General features: G+C 30.9%; 1 protein-coding gene across 1 annotated transcript; it reads right to left on the reverse strand.

Annotated features, from left to right (window-relative positions):
• Window positions 1-19,296: 19,296 nt before the first annotated feature.
• On the reverse strand, window positions 19,297-20,224 carry LOC130960727 (phytochrome A-associated F-box protein-like). The gene has a single exon (XM_057886179.1). It carries the CDS (start codon window positions 20,025-20,027, stop codon window positions 19,308-19,310), a length of 720 nt encoding a protein of 239 aa, XP_057742162.1. The 5' UTR covers window positions 20,028-20,224; the 3' UTR covers window positions 19,297-19,307.
• Window positions 20,225-21,338: the final 1,114 nt, after the last annotated feature.

The following is a 21,338-nucleotide window of genomic DNA, read 5'->3' on the forward strand; positions in this document are numbered from 1 at the left end:
GACAATTCTCATCTTTCAAGTTAGTTTTGTTTCTAAAATAAGTTAGACCGATACTCATCAATTTCTAGGACGAATTATTAAACGCATGATATCCATGATACAAATATCTTATAATAAATAAATTAAGAAAATTAATGCAATTATATTAAGTTTTGGGAGAAAAAAACGGGTATGTCTAAAACGAGCTCAACTATTATATGTTTATTGAATGAGCCACACTTATATAGGCAATTAGATTTTATTAGATGAAAACAAAGGCTAATATAAAACAAGAGTATTGATAGACTCTAATAAATATAAAATATCCTAGTACTTAAATAAATATTTTAAATAGCAATACTTTAATACACAATACTTTAAACGGTAACAAAATCTTTTATTCTTTAATAATTAAATATAAAATATATAAATATAAAATATATGAGTATTTTTTATTTAATAAAATTAATTATTATGCAAAACTTTTTTATAATATTAAAAAATTATATTAAAATAATATTTTAAACATTAACATAAAAATATAAAATCATTAAAATTTATTTTATAATACTTGATAAATAATTAGATTATTATATTCAAAATTTATTAACTAACTACTTTTATTAAAGATATTATTATATAATATAATTTTTTATAAAAATATTTTTAAAAAATAATTTATTTAATATATAATACATGAAAATATTATGTTTTTTATTTTTTAATTTTTTTAGAAAAATAGAATAAATAATATAATTTTAAATACATACCCAAATAAAAAAGTTAATATTTTCATGTATTATATATAACGTTTTAAATAAATTTTACTTTTACAAAAATTTTGATAAAAAATTATATTATATAATAATATATTTAACAAAGTAATTAGTTAATAAATTTTAAATATAATAAATTAATTATTTGTCAAGTAATATAAAATAAACTTTATTTATTTTATTCTTTTATGTTGTAATTTAAAATATCATTTTAATATTATAAAAAAATTTGTATATAATAATTAATCTTAATGAATAAAAAATTTATATTTTTTGTATTTATATTTTATATTTTTTAAAACAAAATTTTTTTATTTTTATATAATAAAATATGTAATAATCTTTAATAAAATATAAATTTTTTTATTCATTAAGATTAATTATTATGCAAAATCTTTTTATAATATTAAAATGATATTTTTAAGCTATAATATAAAAATATAAAATAATTAAAATTTATTTTATATTACTTGAAAAATAATTAGATTATTATATTTAAAATTTATTAACTAATCACTTTATTAAATATATTATTATATTATATAATTTTTTATCAAAATATTTGTAAAAGTAAAATTTATTTAAAAAGTTATATAAAATATATGAAAATGTTAACTTTTTTATTTAGGTATGTATTTAAAATTATATTATTTATTATATTTTTCTAAAAAAATTGAAAAAAAAAGTTAATATTTTCATGTATTATATATAATATTTTAAATAAATTATATTTTTTAAATATTTTTATAAAAAATTATATTATATAAATATCTTTAATAAACTTAGTTAGTTAATAAATTTTAAATATAATAATCTAATTATTTGTCAAGTAATATAAAATAAAATTTTAATTATTTTATATTTTTATGTTAGTTATAGTTTAAAATATTATTTTAATATAATTTTTTAATATTATAAAATTTTTTTGCAATAATTACTTTTAATAAATAAAAAATACTCATATATTTTATATTTAATTATTTAAGAATAAAAAATTTTGTTGCCATTTAAAATATTGTGTATTAAAGTATTGCCATTTAAAGCATTTATTTATGTACTAGAATATTCTATATTTATTAGAGTTCATCAATGCTCTTCTTTTATTATTAGCCTTTGATTTTCATCTAATAAAATCTAATGACCTATATAAATGTGGCTTATTCAATAAACACATAATTGTTGAGCTCGTTTTAGACATACTCGAAAAAAACAAGAGAAAATACATGCAAAATTAAAGTAAAACTAACAGTCTTTGATTATGAGAATCAAGTGTTTGCCAATCATATTGAAAAAGAAAAAGAAAAGTGTTGTTGTAAAACAACTAAATAAATAAAGGAGATGTAAATATAAAATAAAGATATGTAAACAGAAGTCTCTAACATTAATATAATTAGCTCAATAATAATTTATATATATATATTAATATTATATGTTGTAATATGTATATATATGTAAAGATAGAAAGAAGTATTAAAAGTAAAGAGAGAGAGAATTGCATTTATTTTTTTGGTTTACTGTATAAATTTCTTTTGCCTTTGTTCATGCTTTTATAGGCAAACAAAATCTTATTTTTCAAACTTCATTAATTGCTTTGTCATGTGAATTGTTCCTTTTTAGCATAGGAAAACTGAGCTTCCCATGGTCATCCATTCTTATCGTAACACTCCCCTTGGATGACCATTTAGGATTATTGCCTCATTAAAACTTTACTGAAGGAAAACCCTGTGGAAAAAACCTTAGTGAAGGAAAAAGAGTACAATATCCTTTGTGATGGGACTGCCTCATTAAAAACCTTGTCAAGAAAAACCCAACGGAAAAAAAAACTTGACCAAGGGAAAAAGAGTACAGTCTTCCTCTCTTGCCGACATCATTTAATGTCTCAAAATCGGCACATCCCAATCTCATGTACTAATCTTTCAAAGGAGGATTTTGGGAGTGACTTTGTAAATAAATCTGCCATATTGTCACTTGAGCGGATCTGTTGGACATCAATTATCCCTTAATTTTGAAGATCATGAGTGAAGAAGAATTTGGGAGACATATGCTTTGTTCTATCACCTTTGATGTATCCGCCTTTAAGTTGAACAATGCATGCTATATTCTCTTCAAACAGGACAGTTGGAGCTATCTTATGATCAATCAGTCCACATGATAACAAAATATATTGAATCAGACTCCTCAGCCAAAAACACTCGCGACTAGCTTCATGAATCGCCAGCATTTCAGCATGATTAGAGGAGGTTGCTGCTATCGTCTATTTCGTGGACCTCCATGATATAGCTGTACCACCATATGTGAACAGGTATCCTGTTTGAGATCTCCCTTTATGTGGATCAGACAAGTATCCAGCATCTGCATAGCCAACTAATTATGACTTGGATCCATAGGGATAAAACAATCCCATATCAACCGTTCCATGAAGATATCGAAAGATTTGCTTGATTTCACTCTAATGTCTTCTGGTTGGAAAGGAACTATATCTTCCTAGTAAATTCACCGTGAATGATATTTCAAGTCGCGTATTATTAGCAAGATACATTAGCGCTCCAATGGCACTAAGATATGGTACTTCTGGACCAAGGATATCTTCATTTTCTTCTTTAGGACGAAATTGATCCTTTTTCACATCAAAAGATCTTACGATCATTGGAGTACTTAATGGATGTGACTTATCCATATAAAATCTCTTCAAGATCTTCTTTGTGTATGTTGTTTGATGAATAAAGATCCCATTTTTTGTATGCTCGATTTGCAGGCCAAGACAAAATTTAGTCTTTCCAAGATTTTTCATCTCAAACTCTTCTTTTAGAGTCTTTATAATTGTTGGAATCTCTTCAGGAGTTCCAATGATATTTAAATTATTAACGTACACAGCAATTATAATGAATCCAGATGCAATTTTCTTTATGAAAACACATGGACATATATCATCATTATTGAATCCATTTTTGGCCAGATACTCAGTAAAACGATTATACCACATTCGTCCAGATTGATTTAGACCATATAAAGATCTTTGCAATTTGACTGAGTATAATCCTTGCGAATATTCATTGGATGGTTTAGATATCTTTAGTCCTTCAGGGAATTTCATATAGATATTCCGATCTAATGAGCTGTATAAATAGGCTGTTACCACATCCATTAAATGCATATGCAATTTATGATATGCAGATAAACTGACCAAATAACGCAATGTTATTGCATCCACTACAGGGGAATACGTTTCTTCATAACCTATACCGGACCTTTGTGAAAAACCTTGTGCCACAAGTCGGGCTTTGTAGTGCACAACTTCATTTTTTTCATTTCGTTTTCTCACAAATACCCATCGATATCCAACAGGTTTTACATCTTCAGGTGTACGAACTACAGGTCCAAAGACTTCACGTTTTGCAAGTGAGTCTAATTCAGCATTCATGGCTTCTTTCCATTTTGGCCAATCATTCTTTTGTCGACATTCTTCGACTGATCTTGGCTCAAGATCCTTATTTTCATGCATGATATTCAATGCCACATTATATACAAATATTTCATTGACAATTGTCTTATTTCGGTCCCATTTTCCCCCTGTAAAGACATAATTTATCGAGATCTCATCATTTTCACAATTTTCAGGTATTTGAACGTCTTCTGGCGTTAAAATTATATCAGAATTTTGGACAACTGCAGGTGTCTCTACTATATCTTTTTCAACGGGAATATTATTTACCTATTTTCTCTTTCGATGATTTTTGTCTTTGGAACCGACATGCCTGCCACGCTTCTGGCGTGAATTTGCTTCAGTGGCTACTTGTCCTACTGGTATATAAGATTTAGTTATCCTCTTTGTATCGGAAAATGCATCAGGCAATTCATTTGCTATTCTTTGCAAATGTATAATCTTTTGAACTTCCAGTTCACATTGCCCTGATCGAGGATCTAAATGCATCAACGATGATACATTTCAGTTAAGTTCCTTTTCAGGAAGCTTATTCTCTCTCCCTAATATTGGAAATTTTGATTCATCAAAATGACAATCCGCAAACCGGGCTTTAAATACATATCCAGTTTGTATTTCAAGATACCTCACTATAGATGGAGAATCATATCCAACATATATCCTCAATTTTCTTTGGGATCCCATTTTGGTGCGATTAGGTGGTGCAATGGAAACATATATCGCACACCCAAATATTCTTAAATGGGAGACATTTGGCTGCTGGCTAAAAGCTAATTGCATAGGAGAGAACATATGGTAACTTGTTGGCCTCAAACGAATAAGTGTTGTGGCATGTAAAATAGCATGCCCCCAAACCGAGGTTGGGAGATTTGTTATCATAAGTAAGGGTCTAGCAATTAATTGGAGGCGTTTAATAAGCGATTCTGCTAACCCATTTTGTGTGTGAACATAAGCTACTGGATGTTCAATACTTATTCCATTAGCCATACAATAAGCATCAAAAGCTTGGGAAGTAAATCCACCAGCATTATCAAGACGAATTACTTTAATTGGATTTTCTAAAAATTGTGCTTTTAATCGAATAATTTGAGCCAGTAATCTCGTAAACGCCAGGTTGCGAGAAGATAATAAGCACACATGTGACCATCTCGAAGATGCGTCTATTAGGACCATAAAATATCTAAAAGGTCCACATAGTGGATGAATAGGTCCACATATATCACCTTCAATCCTTTCTAGGAATTCAGGGGACTCAAATCCAATCTTTACTAGTGATGGCCTTAAAATGAACTTTCCCTGAGAACATGCAGCACAACAAAATTCACTAGTTTTAAGAATCTTCTGGTTCTTTAGTGAATGTCCATGAGAGTTTTCAATAATTCTCCTCATCATGGTTGTTCCCGAATGACCCAATCAGTCGTGCCAAGTTATAAAATAATTTGGGCTAGTAAACTTCTGGTTTACAGTGACATGTGATTCAATTGCACTAATCTTGGTATAATACAACCTAGATAAAAGTGAGGGTAACTTTTCTAATATTACCTTTTTATTTAAATTATGAGTTGTGATACATAAATACTCATGATTTCCCTCATTCATAATCTCAATATGATATCCATTTCGGCGAATATCTTTAAAACTCAACAAGTTTCTTCGAGACTTGGTAGACAACAGTGCATTACTTATTATGAATTTTGTTCCTCCAAGAAACAAAATTATAGCTCTTTCGGAGCCTTCAATCAAATTGCCTGAACTAATAATAGTATTAACACATTCTTCTTTTGAAACAAGATGGGTAAAATATATATCATTTTTGAGAATGGTGTGCGAACTTGCACTATTCGCAAGGCATACATCTTCATTACATATCCTTGCCATTCTCTTCAAAGACAAATAATAATAAAATGAGTAGTATGCACAGTTAAATTGAATACTTGATCGGAATTATTTTTCTAAGAAATACTATACATAAAAATAATGTCATATACTAAAAATTTTTTTTAAAACCTGACATATTTAATGATTTCAAAATTTATAAACATTAATATTTCATTATTTATATACATCACATTTAAATACATAGAAAATAAAACTTAATAATAAGTTCTTTACATTATTTATTTACATGGATACATAACAATCCCACATTTTAAACTATTCTATCATTGATCAAATGATCAATATTTCCTTCACGATCCTCAAAGAAATCAGATACATCATAATGAGTGGTGGAATTTTCAATATCATTTGAAACAAAATTCGACTCTTTTACCTTATCATCCTTTTTCAAAGATGTCTGGTAAAGATCGACTAGGTGCCTTGGGGTACGGCAGGTACGTGACCAATGGCCCTTCCCACCACAACGAAAATACTTATCCTCTGTTGATTTATTCTGCCCGATATTTCTTTCTTTATCCCACTTCTGGTGAGATCATCTCTTTTGAATATAATTCATTTTTCATCCATAATTTTTCTTGTTATTAAAGCATTGCCATTTACCTCTTCTGGGGTAATTTGCCGCATTTACTTCAGGAAATGGGGCGGTGCCAGTTGGGCGCGTTTCATGATTTTTCAATAGCAACTCATTGTTGCGTTCAGCAACAAGAAGGCAAGAAATTAATTCAGAATATTTTTTAAATCCTTTTTCTCGATACTGCTGCTGCAGGAGCACATTCGAGGCATGGAATGTTGAAAAAGTTTTCTCCAATATATCATGGTCAGTTATCTTTTCCCCACATAATTTCATTCGTGAGGTGATTCGAAACATTGCAGAATTATATTCATTTATATATTTAAAATCTTGTAGACGCAAGTGCGTCCATTCATATCAGGCTTGAGGAAGTATCACATTTTTTTTATGATTGTACCTTTCTTCAAGGTCTTTCCAAAGATCTGCAAGATCTTTTAACGTGAGATATTCATTTTTCAATCATTCGTCAAGATGACGATGGAGAAAAATCATGGCTTTGGCTTTATCCTTCTGAGATGCATTATTTTCAGCCTTAATGGTATCTCAAAGATCCATTGAATCAAGATGAATTTCAGCATCTAGTATCCATGATAAATAATTTGTTACCTGAGGTTTCCTAAAAATTTGATCAGAGTCTCGTGCTGATAACGTGTTGTAAAACAACTAAATAAATAAGGGAGATGTAAATATAAAATAAAGATATATAAATAGAAGACTCTAGCATTAATATAATTAGCTCAATAATGATTTATATATATACATTAATATTATATGTTGTAATATGTATATATATGTAAAGATAGAAAGAAGTATTAAAAGTAAATAGAGAGAGAATTGTATTTGTTTTTTTGTTTACTATGTAAATTTCTTTTGCCTTTATTCATGTTTTTATAGGCAAACAAAATCTTATTTTTCAAATTTCATTAATTACTTTTTGTCATGTGAATTGTTCTTTTTTAGCATAGAAAAACTGAACTTCCCATGACCATCCATTCTTATCGTAACAAGTGTTATATTATTTTTTGTTTAAGAAGTAATTTAACTTTACTTTTATTACATTACTTTTCATTCAATTGAAATTTTCAGGTTATACTTTTGTTCAAAGTAATAATTATATTACTTTTTCGGAAAGTATAAAAAATAACTTAGTTAGTTAACATTAGTCAATTTTTTTAGAATTTATAATTTATGGTCTAAAATTAAAGATTTAAAATCTATAATTTAAGATAAGTAAAATAATTTTTTAAAAAATTAGCTGATATATATTAACTAAAATAAGTTAGTTCTCTAATAATTTGTTTTATATTTGCTATTAACATGTATAATAATTATTAACTATTAACAATAAATTTAGAACATAGAAGTGAAAATGTCGTACTTTTTTATACTTAATGCCATTTCAAAGAGTATGACATGTGAAAGCAATCAATGAAGAGTAGTAACAATGCCGTTGATAATTTTGTACTCCCTTAATTAATTCAATTCCAACTTTTGGTATATTTATGACTTTTTAATTTAATTATATCGGATTAGATTGCACTTGGTGGACTTAATTACCCCTGTTAATAAAAAGATAATTTGAGAGATAGGTATTGTCTACTAAATATTTTTAATTTAATAAGCATATATATATGTATGTAGTAGGTTACTATCAACCCTATGAAAATGAAGCTCTAAGGCAAACAAATATAAAATCAAAGATCATATCCTACTCAAAAATATGCCATTAGAAACATGTGATTGACCTTTCTTTAATAGTAGCTCCAATAATAGAAGTATTTATACCCTTCAAGAAATTGCTACACCATTTTCCTACACCAAACATTTCTATTTGCGGGTAATGTTAGAAAGACAAAAAAAATTATCAAAATTTACCTTATTTAGTATTTATTAATAATTATTACAATAATTAATAAATACTAAATAAGATAAATTATAGCTGTTTTTTGCTCATTTTTTTTTTGTTATCAAACATTTTCATTTGCTGAGAATATAGGATAGTGATGTTCAAAATCATCTAATCCGAATTATTAAAAAAAATAAGAGAGAGCAATAAAAAAAAATTATATTTATTTAAATTGTTATGAATGATAATAAATATTAAGAAAATCAAAATAATAAAAATATAATATTTTATAATAAATATTCATTAAATATATTAAATAATATTAATTAATCTAATTGGTTATAATTATACTCTCAAATAAATAAAACTAATCAACCGAATTAAAAAAGATAACCGAGTAAATTAAAAACAAAAAAAATCGAAAAATAAAAGTTAACAGTTTTTTCTTGGGTTTGACTTGATTTTTAATCCTGACAGCAAATATGTAAATCAAATAAAAAATATTACTAAAAATTTAAAATTACTAAAATACCTTTAAACTACCGAACCCTAATTAACACTTCCTACTTTAGGGTATCTCTTCAATTCAGGATTTCAGGATCATTTCGATCAACATAGTATAGGCAAAAACTTGAGTTTGTGAAGCAAATTTTACAAAATTCAGTGAGCATTCAAGGACTTTTTTTTTTTAATTTGCCTCTTCATGATGAGATGCATTTATGGTAGGTCAACATCTTGATGCAAAAGTCCAAATGGGAAAGGTGACTTAGATGGTTTGTCCATTTTTAACAGAGAAAGAGAAACGTAATTGTTGAGCTTTTCACTTCGCCAAAAACCATACGCTTCTTTATGACTATGATGTATTATTTCAGGTGTACTCGACTTTACGTAAAATTGATAATTGAGAATCATTATCTACAAAAAGTAATCCTAAAATAAACTTAGGAATATCTACCAAAATCAGTAATTTTTCAAATATGCCTATTATTTTTAAGTCTATTTGCTTTCAGTATTAAAAAAAAAAATTTATTATTAATACATTAATGATGTAAGAAAAATTTATACATGTATCCAATGATATATTGTCATATTAACCATCAAAGCGTGAATGATAAAAAAAATAGACATAATTAAATGATTGTATAAATCAACTTATTTTGTTTGCACATTAAAACTAAACTCTATAAATAATTGATAAAATGAAAAAAAATTACTTTAAAAAATAAAAAATAGCATACACACACACACACATATATATATATATATATATATATATATATATATATATAATTTTTAATGTTTTTTTTTTGTCTAACACTCAGTTCTCAAAATAAACTTTGTTTGACGAATAGTGAGCATGTTTTGTTAAAAGTTGTTAGAAACAATAGAGAAATCTGAGAAAATGTGTTTTTGTATATTATTCATATTGATGAAAAGTACAATGTATAAGGGGTATATATAGGTGCCAGAAGAATCAAAGTAATAAAAGTATAGAATCTTACAATTAATATACAAACATGTCATATAAATATAAACGATACTAACTGATCTAAAATGATTCTCTAACATCCCTCCCCCTCAAACTCAAGTGGGAGCTAAGGATACCATCTTGAGTTTGGATAACAAAATCCGGAAATGAGTCGAGTGATGAGCTTTTGTGAAGATATCAGCAGTCTAATCTAGTGTATCAACAGCAATGAGACGAACAGCATCAATAAGGATACGTTGCCGAACAAAGTGACAATCAATCTCAATGTGTTTGGTGCGTTCATAAAAGACATCATTATGGGCAATCTGAATAGCACTGTGGTTGTCACAAAAAACATCAGTAGGGAACGATTGAGGAGCACCCAAATCATCGAGAAGCCAACGAATGGAGATAACCTCAGCAGTGGTGTCAGCGAGGGCACGGTACTCAGCTTCTGTACTTGATCGAGCAGTGAATGTTTGCATCTTAGCACGCCAAGAAATGAGAGCGTCACCAAGAAACAAATAGTAACCAGTAGTAGAATGACGATCAGTGGGATCACCAGCCCAATCAGCATCGGAGTACGCCTGAAGGCACAAAGAGAAATGGGCAGAAAAATAAAGGCCATGAAATAGAGTGTCTTTGATGTAGGGAAGAATGCGAAGGACTGCCGCATAGTGAGTAGTCTGAGGAGATGACAAGAACTGGCTAAGTACATGAACTGGATAGGCGATGTCTGGTCAGGTGACAGTTAAGTAGACGAGTCCTCCAACTAGCTGTCGATAGAGAGTAGGATTATCTAAAACAGTGCCATCCATAGGAGTAAATCGCACATTAGGCTCAAGAGGAGTAGACTCAGTACGGCTATCCGTAATTCTGGCTCGAGCAAGGAGATCTGAAGCATATTTAGCCTGAGAGAGATAGATGCTATCATCGGTGGATATGACTTCTAGACCAAGAAAATAGTTGAGAGAACCAAGATCTTTCATCTCAAAAGTACGCTGAAGGGATGCCTTGAGATCAGAGATACCATCAGCATCATCTCCAGTAATGATCATGTCATCAACATACAGAAGTAGAAGAATGACTCTACGTTCACTTTTACGAATAAAGAGAGCATGCTCATGAGGACTGCAAGTGAAACCAATACTGCATATGGTAGTGTTGAACTTGTCAAACCATTCACGAGGAGCTTGCTTAAGCCCATAGAGTGCCTTGCGAAGGAGACAAACTTTGCCAGATGGACAAGGATAACCCGGAGGGGGTTTCATATAGACCTGCTGTTTCAAATCTCCATTAAGAAATGCATTCTTCACATCCATCTGACTGAGAGACCATTTTTTGACCGCAGCAATGGCAAGAAAAGCTCGAATAGATGTGAGACGAGCAACAGGAGTAAAAGTCTCTTCATAGTCAATACCATACTCTTGCGTACAACCCTGAGCAACCAATCGTGCCTTATAACGGTCAATAGAACCATCAGAGCGAATCTTGATATTGTATACTCATATGCTGCCCACAACCTCCTGAGCAGAAGGAGGATCAATCAAATCCAAGTGTGTGTCTTTTCAAGTGCCTGTATTTCTTCCTGCATTGCTTGTTACCAATTTGGATTTGTGGAGGCTTCTCTGAATGACTTAGGTTCATGTTGATAAAGGATAGTAGAAAAACAATGATAATCAAGAAGATGAGGAGGTGGATTTCCTACCCTAGAAGAATGAGGGGGAGGAGGAGGCATGACAGTAGGAGCAGGATCATCGTCCGGTCTAGAATCATTGGGAAATGGAGAAGGCGAAAAGAACAGGAGGCTGTGGAGGGTCACTCGAGATAGAATCTGTATAATCATCACTAGAAAAAAGATCAACATTGGGGTTAGTAAACAAAGGTGACTGAGTAGTAGGAATTGACTTAAAGGATGAGAACCGAGAAAACATGTGATGCTCCCAGAAGACAACATGACGAGATATACGGACACGTTTAGAGAGAGGATCCCAACAACGATAACCCTTGTGTTCAGTGCCATAACCAAGGAAACAACACATGCAATCCCGAGGTTCAAGTTTACTATGTTCATGAGGCTGAAGAAGAACAAAACATACGCAACCGAAAACTCGAAGAGAACTATAATCTGGGGAGGTATGATAAAGACGCTCAAAGGGAGTAACATTACCAAGAACAAAAGAAGGGAGTCTATTGATAACATGAACAGCAGTAAGAACAGCTTCACCCCAAGTACGCTCAAGACATAAAGAAGAAAGGAGCATTGCACAGACAGAGTCAAGAATGTGACGGTGTTTGCGTTCAGCTCTACCATTTTGTTGAGACGTACCAGGACAAGAAAACTCAGACAAAGTACCCTGTTCTGCAAGAAAGGTTAAGAGTTTGGAATCACGGTATTCCATAGCATTATTGATGCGAAATTTTATAACCCACACTTACTAACCGGCAAGTGCACCGGGTCGGACCAAGTAATACCTTACGTGAGTAAGGGTCGATCCCACGAAGATTGATGGATTAAGCAACAATAGTATTTGATAGGATTAGTTAGGCAAGCAGAAAAGAGTGTTTTGGTATTCAAAGAGCATTAAACACAGACAAATAAATAAGTTGGGAATAATATAATGAGAAGATAGTTAAGGTTTCAGAGTTATCTATTTTTCCTGATTAATTTTTTTATTACTAACTAATTTAATCATGCAAGATATAATTTCATGGCAAACTATATGTGACTAGGCCCTAATTCCTTAGACCTTCCTAGTCTCCTCTAAAATTTATTAACTGCCAATTCCTTAGTCAGTTACTTCCAATTAGAGGGTAAAAATCAATTTTCAGTTTATATGCCACAAAAATTCTAATTACCAAAAAATAAGGGGATTATATGTCACGTATCCCATTAAATCCAAATAATTAAAATTTAGGATAAAATGTTTCCAAGCTGTTGTTCAAGTAAAGAGCTTTTCCAATTTTTACAAGAACTCAATTAGAACATGGGTCCTACTTCCGTTCCACCCATATTCATAAAATAAAGAGCGAAAACAATTATTGAAATATAAATCAAAGCATGGAATAAATTAGAAAGATCAAACGAATTAATCCATTACAAATAGACAGAGCTCCTAACCTTAACAATGGAGGATTAGTTGCTCATGGTTCAGAGAAGAAAAATAAGGGTTCTGGTAACAATCTGATACCTGTCTAAATGTACAGAGTTTTCATTTATTACTAATCCTAATAGGTTTAAAAATCAAAAATTAAAAATAATATCTTTTCCTAAAAGATAAGATTTGAATTTAAATTCGAATTAATTAACAGATCTTCAGTTGATGGTTGGGGACCACTTGATTTGTCCATTCTACAGCTTCTAATCTGTGTTTTCTGGGCTGGAAAGTGGGTCAAAACAGTCCAAAATTTGTAACCAGCATTTTCTGAATTATTGCAGATCACGCATGTGACTCGTCCACGCGTTCCCGTCATTTGTGCATTTTCCAGTCCATGCGTTCGCGTCAGGCACGCGATTGCGATTTCTCCATTCCGCGCGGTCGCGTGAGCCATGCGTCTGCGTCAGTCTTCGCTGGTCATCTCTTTGGTTTCTTCATTTTCTCTGCAGAAACTTCATCAAATCCCTCCGAATGCTACCTAAAATATATAAAATTGCACAAAACTCAAAATAGCATCCATAGTGGCTAAAATATAATTAATTCTAAATTAAACTCAACAATTTAGATGCAAATTCACTAGGAAAAGATAGATAAGATGCTCACGCATCAATTATCACGTCTGAAAACCTTAATGACCTTGGAAAACTGAGTTTTAATCATAGTAGCAAAGTTGATATAGATATGAGGTAACTCATGGCGATTAGTCATCAAATAAACCCAAGTGAAACAGGAATAATCATCAATGAAAATGATAAAGTATTGAACTCCGTCCATATAGACAGTGGGAGCGGGGCCCCAAACATCAGAGTGAATGAGATCAAAAAGAGAGCAAACAAGAGATGAATTATTATGAAAAGATAAAGCAGGTTGTTTGGCAGTTTGGCAAGAAATGCAATCAAAAGATTCATTTGGAACCTGACCTAAAACACCTTGAGACACAAGAGGACGCAGTTTTCTTAAGGAGGTGTGGGCAAGACGTTGATGCCATAAGTGAAGGGTAGAGGGAGAAGAAGCAGCACAGAGATTTGGTATAGGAGAAATATGAAGATTTTTGAGTTCAAACAACCTTTCGACCTTACGTCCAGTCCCGAAGATTTATCCCGTCCGAGGATCTTGTACACGACAACCAGAAACAGAAAAAGTGACTTCAAAACCCAGATCAACAAGTTGACCAACAGAAATAATATTAAAGTTTAATTTGGGAATATAATAAGTATCAGGAAGATTAAGAGTCGACTGGGATATAGAACCCTTGTGTGTTGCGTGCAAGAGGAAACCATTTGCAGTATTGACAGAAAGTCCATTTGTAGTGGTAGACAGAGACGAGAAGAGATTACGCAATGGAGACATGTGATTAAAGCATCCCGAGTCAAAATACCATTTAGAACTACATGGAGGGGTCAAAAGAGCAACATGAGTATTATCAGAAAGGGAGAGAAGACGTTGAAGAAGAGACGCAATATCAGATAGAGAGACAGGAGACGAGTTGAGAGGAGCAGTGGTGGTAGATTCAAGAGTAGTATCACCAGTAGAAGTAGGCGCAGGACGTGGTGGGCGAGTAGGACAAGTAGTAATCAAATGTCCCAAGAGCTTGCAATAATGGAAAAATAGTTGTGCACAATGGTAGCTAATATGACCTTTCTGGTGGCATGTGCGACATACAACAGAGGGACAGCTGGAGAACGGGTGCCCGAAACGGTTACAGTTGCGACAGAAGGTACCCTTTCTGTCTGTGGCAGCAAAAACATCTGACTTTTCCATAATAGTAGTCACAGAGATCAAGGAGAGGAGAGAAAACTACAATTTTGGAGCAGAAAATGAGGAAACGGATGGCAAAATCAGAAAGAGCTCGACAAAAAATCTTAGAGTTGTTCCCACTTTCTGACACATCAGCGGCCACGTCAGCTGCTTCGTCAGCAAAGCAAGACACGTGGCAACACGCGACAGGAGGAAGGAGACGCGTCAGCGGTAATAGGCGGCGAGGTCGGCGGCGTTGGAAAGCTTGCAATGAGTAGAAGACGAAGGTGGCGGCGATGACGAACCAAGGCGTCAGGAAGAAGTCGAAAACGGAGGACAAAGTACTGCCGGTGAAACAAGATAAAGGAGGTAGAAACCAATTGTTTCTGAAAAAAAATAACCTAAACTCTTGATACCATGTTAGAAACAAGAGAGAAATCTGAAAAAAGTGTTTCTGTGTATTATTCAAATTGATGGAAAGTACAATGTACAAGGAGTATATATAGGTGCCAGAAGAATCAAAGTAATAAAAGTATAGAATTCTACAATTAATATACAGATATGCCATATAAATATAAACGATACTAACTGATCTAAAATGATTCTAATGATTCTCTAACAAAATTATTTTTTTTATTGCTTATAACACTTATAATAGAGTGTTTTTAGGGTATTATTTTTTATATCTTCAATAATTAAATTAATTTAAAAATAAAATCTGTATTAGAATTGATATATATAAGAAATTAAATTGGTATTACTTTAAAAATATAGTATCATTTTAATGAAAAACTAAAAAAATTTTATCATTCGTATAATTATATTGATAAAATAATTAAAAATAATATAAAATTTTAAATGAATTAAGACTAAGTATTGGATGAACAAATTTATTTTGAATTTTAAACTATTATTTATAATATATGATCTTATAAATATTATTGGAGAACTCATAATAAAATTAAAATTAAAATTAGTATTAAAAATGTTCCTATGTCATGAAAAGTCTATGAAACAACAAAAATATAAATATGCATTTTCGTCTAAAAAATATATATTGTGAAATTTTATTTTTATTTTTTTTAATTATCAATGATATCCCTCAATTTAATAGATTAAAACTAATTCATTATGAATCGAATATGAACTTTATTTGCCAATGAAATATTTGTATAATGGGTTATATGAGTTTCAATACTGGGGATAATAAATATTTCATGTCATAAAATCGCTCATCCCAAAAATTTAAGTTAATTTTGGGATTTATCAAGGATCAAACTCTTAACTTTTCGAATCTAGAACTCTGATACTTTGTCATGATATCACTCATCTCAAAAATTTAAACTGATGGAAAAAGATAACACTAATAGTTATATCTCTAATACTGAACCAGACATCTCTAAATCTCTATTGTATATATTATACAAATATTTCATTAATTTTTTATACTTCTCTCTTATTTAAAAATTTACTGAAACAAAATTCGATGCCGGTGCTTTTGCTCATTTGGAGGGTTTCAAGCTTCTTAGTAAACGCCGTCATTCAATACGTATGCTGGGAAGTAGGAATGCGACACTTTCTTGTTTCTTCAGTCATGAATCACGACATACGACTTTGTTTGTTGTTTCTAGTTTCTACTAGGAAAATAAATGCACCTGAATGAGAATATTTATGTGTTCCACTAATGATATACAACAATTTCTTTCATTCTAACCTTTTTTTTTTCTTTCTTTTTAATTGTACAACGAAGTAATTCATTCGCTTTTATCATTGTATTGGCTCAAATTAGTGAATTACTTACTATATTGTATATAGTACATCACGAACTTTTTTCATGTATTTAACGCATTATTTTATGCAAATACCTTATCAATATTTATTTCCATGTTTCCATAAAATTGGCGCTCATGCAAAAAGTTATTAGTTAGAAGAAGCTCGGAAAAATAAAAAATTTCCACCAATATTCAATTAAATTTGTCATTTTCTCTCTTTCTTTCTTTTTTTTTTTCCCCTCTCTTGTAGTCTTCTTGGTTGAAAAAATATGTGTGGGTTTTTATTCTAATGAAACATTGATTTGGGGGGACCTTAGTTTCTTAGTTGAATGGATACATTTTTCGTAAAGCCCAATTTACAAAAGTTGGCAAACAAAAATTAGATGAAGCAAAGTGGCAAAGCCCACAATAAAAGTGTGCATGTGTAATGAGTTTATTTTATGTCACCACCAAAGGAAAAAAAAAATGCTTGCTCAATTTCAGTAAGCAAATTCTTTAGGCTGTATTGAAAAGGAGAGTGAGACCGAAAAACTGAGATTGTAAAGATAGAGATTAAGAGATAGTGATTAAATTAATTTTTTTAATTGTATTTATAAAATATATTAGACTAAATTATGTCTTAATATTATGTTTAGTTTAAGATAAATATGAAAATTAAGAAATAAATTTAAAAAATTATATGAGGATATTTTTAAAAAGAAATATTAATAAAGTTTTAGCCTCTGTTTTAAAAATTTTAATTTTCTGTGTGTTCACTTTTAAAAGTACTGAAGAGACTCTAATCACCAAACACAATATTGAGTATCAGTTCTCTCAATATCTAAAAACAAACGCTATATTTGCTTTTAAATTTAATGTCGAATTTGTCAAATTTATTTTTAACATAAGTATTAAATATTTAAAAATTATTTATTTTTATATTTTTAAATTAAATATGATTTTTTTTATCTCTTTTTGATCAACTAACTAGATAGGCATCCTAACAATTAAAATTTCAGTATCAATGATTCTAAATGAACATATAGTCCTGAATTTGGCCCCATCAATCGTTCAATTCAACAATGTTTCTTTCTTGATCTTGAAGTAAAAGTTAAAACAGTGGAATCTCTCGCAGCATTTGTTACAACACTGTAAAAGCAACCATAATTTCAATCTTAAAGGGATCTAATTTAATTACAACTAAAATAAGTTTCTATTCCAATCTCATTGGATCAATCAATAACACATATTGAGTATGTTCTACGAATTTTCTAGCTAAAAAGCATTCCCTTCTCATATACCTTTCCTTCATCCTAAACCCAGAAAAGAACTTTGCATTTTATATTTTTATCTTTATTTTTTATTTGGGACCTTCTTTTTATCTTATGTCCATGAAACTACAAACTTCCAATGCAGTATTAATCAGAATTGACACAAAGTATAACCTTCCTTAGCTTTCTCCAAAAAGGTAATGAACAAAGCTTCAAATTCATCTTTCATATTTCAAGTATGATTTAATTTTACAATCTCGTGCGCAACCAATCAACACTATTATTGACCTTACCATGTACAAATAGTTGAGGAATGATAAATATTTTTGGTCTATTCTAACTACCACTTTTTAATATTTCACACGCTCTTAAAAATAAAGAAGCAGCAGCATTTGCTGTTTAATATTAACTAATTTCACATTAATTAATATTACAACAATAATGAAATTAAATTAAATTACAATACCACAACAATAATTTTATTTTGTTATTTACAATATTCTCCAATCTTACAAAGATAAAGATTAATTTGTGAACTTCATTTAAAAAATTATCCTATTAATAAGTTACTACATATTTAAAACAAGATCCAAACTTTCAACACTTAAACATACTACATGGATAAACCGTCTCCAATATAAATATTTGGCAATAGAATTCATACCACTGTAGTTATGTTAAATAGTCTAATTAAACAAATATTTTAGTAAAAAAAAATGTTATTTGTATACTAAAATTAGTCACTAATATATTTATATATAAATATATGTGTAATTTAATTTATTTTTAATGTATATTTATATTGTAGCATGTATTTTATATTAATGACTGATTTTGATATACACATAACATAATCCAGTAAAAAATAATGAAAACCTACCTTCAATTATGTTAAGCCTATAGATAAAAATTATTAAACAACAATTTAGTCAAATATATTAGTTTATATAGTAAATGTCTTTTTTAGTCTCTAATCGAAAATCAATCATTTGTCTCATGGATTTCTTATCTCCTAAGAAATCTAAAATCCTAAATCGGTCTCTATCTACTTTGATATATATATGTTTTAGTCCCTATCTATTTTGAGTAAATGTCCTTTTCAATTCCTAACTTAATCAGGGACTAGGGACTAGGGACTAGAACGTACATATATTAAAATAAATAAGAATCGATTTGGAATTTTAGATTTTTTAGGAAGTAGAAAGTCCATCAAACAAATTATTAAAGACTGAAAAAGACATTTACTCTAATTTATATGATAATTTTTAACTATTAATTTTACATAAAAAATGACGGGATATAAATCTTCACCATCAATCAAAATTTAATCTAATCAACTTAATGATCGCATTTATAGATGATTAATTAAAGATGAAAATAAAAAGAGAGGATATGAAATGAAAGTAATCTCAAGAGTACATTGGGACATCAGTCCAAGCACCAGAAACATGGCCATTCTCACAAACAAAAGCCCTAACAACAGGTTCACCATCATCATGGAACCCAAACACTCTTCTCAGACAGAAAGCAGAGTGAAGGTCCCAACTCTCCTCACTCTTACAGAAAGCACAACCGCCAACATCAACCTTCCTCTTAACCTTGTTCTTCCCATCATTTAAGGCCTTCCAAACCCTAGTTTCCTTAAAATCCACGAACACCCCCCGGAACAACCTGTACTTCCTCTTCTCCTCCAGATGCAAGCACCCAGGCCAGTCACATATGTAGAGGCAATCATCACGGAATTGCCGAGCCAGAAGCTTCGAACCTTGCTCTCTGCTCAAACTCCAAACCCCAGATGCCAAGTGTTCCTTTTGATTGCAAAGCTTTCGCCTTTTTCCAATTGGGTCTTCGGATCCGAACCCGGATTCGGATACGACGCCGGCGTGGAGGAGGCCGGGGCAGCAGAAATGGAGCTTCAGGAGGATCTCAGGGGTGTTGGTGGAGTCGTTGGGGAAGTGGTGGGAGGGAGGGAGAGGGAGGAGGAGGCGGTGGTGCTGGCGGAGGAGCGAGCAGAATCGGGTGCAGACGGAGGAGAGGACGGCGCGGTGGCGAGGGTCGCTGCCGTCGAGTTTTGAGAAGATTGATACGAGGATGTCGTCGGAGAGGTAGGAGAACAATGCTTCCGCCATGGGTTATGTTGGATGAGAAAGAGAGAGAAATGGTTTGGGGTTTTTTGGTAATTTCGCTTTTACCCTTTTTTTTTCCCTTTTCCTTCTGTGATTGAAGGAATGCAGTTGAAGCTGTAAACAGTGGAGGGACAGAGAATTTATATTAAGATGGGAACTAGAATTGGGAGTGGGGGAATATATGAACAGCAATGATGATTTGTTTGAAAGTTTATTTTTTTTTTTTGGTTTAGAAGCCAACTCATCGTCATAATTTGAATGTGAACTAAAATAAGTTTTTTTTTTTTGAATTAGTTTTTAACAATATAACCCTCTAAATTAATTATTTTTATATATATTTTTTGTTCACTCGACACTCGGTTTTGTTTCAACCAATTTAGATCTGATTTGGGTCGCACGTTGGTTTTGATGGATGACTTTTTCGGTTTTTTGTCCTAAGAAAGGCAAATTGTATTCAACTAAAACCCCATAGTGGTCCTCGAGATTGACGCCGTGCACTAAAATTGTCTCTGAGATTCAAATTTTACCAATTACGTCTCTGAAATTGTGAAAATTGCACCATAGTAGTCCCTGACCCGTTTTCCGTTAACGGCGCGATTACGTGGCTTGATGACGTGGACATTTGGTGACACGTGTCACCCCATGGTTTGTCCACGTGTAACGGTATGCTGACGTGTCGGTCAAGGATACGTGGCATGTTGACGTGGATGAGTATGCCACGTGTCACAGTGCTATTTTGCCACGTGTCAGATTATGCCACGTGTCGCAATACTATTTGTCCACGTGTCATCTACTATGTCATCGTTACATGTGCATCAAATTGGTCCCTTACTTTGCATCAAATGACTCATTTTAGTCCTTGAAATTGAATGTCGTGCACCAAATTAGTCACTTCATCAATTTTTTTCTTATTTTTTTTATAAATTTAAACTTCTCATTATATATTTGAATACACTAATTTTAATTATATTTTTTATTATACATATTTTATAATAAATTTTTTAATTAATAGTGTTAACTTATATCATTAGAGTACATGTTAACTAAAACCAAAACTTTATTATTATCTCTTGTGTTTATTTGTATCTGTTTTAATGCTGTTCAAATCATGATTATAATAAATACTTATATTGATTAATAGTGTAATATATAAAAAAGCCGCCTAACTAAATTATAGATAAAATGAATTATTATAATCGACAGTATAAATCTATCTTATTAATTTAGTGAGAAGTTAATTATATGGAAAATCGGACATTCTTAAAATGGATGGGAATAACGAATTTATATTAATTAATAACGAATTTATATTAG

Source organism: Arachis stenosperma, chromosome 2 (genome assembly GCF_014773155.1).
Source record: "Arachis stenosperma cultivar V10309 chromosome 2, arast.V10309.gnm1.PFL2, whole genome shotgun sequence".
NCBI lineage: Eukaryota > Viridiplantae > Streptophyta > Magnoliopsida > Fabales > Fabaceae > Arachis > Arachis stenosperma.

Bases quoted from the DNA above. Each gene is read 5' to 3' on its own strand.
- LOC130960727 (XM_057886179.1), bottom strand. From the start codon at position 20,027: ATGGCGGAAGCATTGTTCTCCTACCTCTCCGACGACATCCTCGTATCA.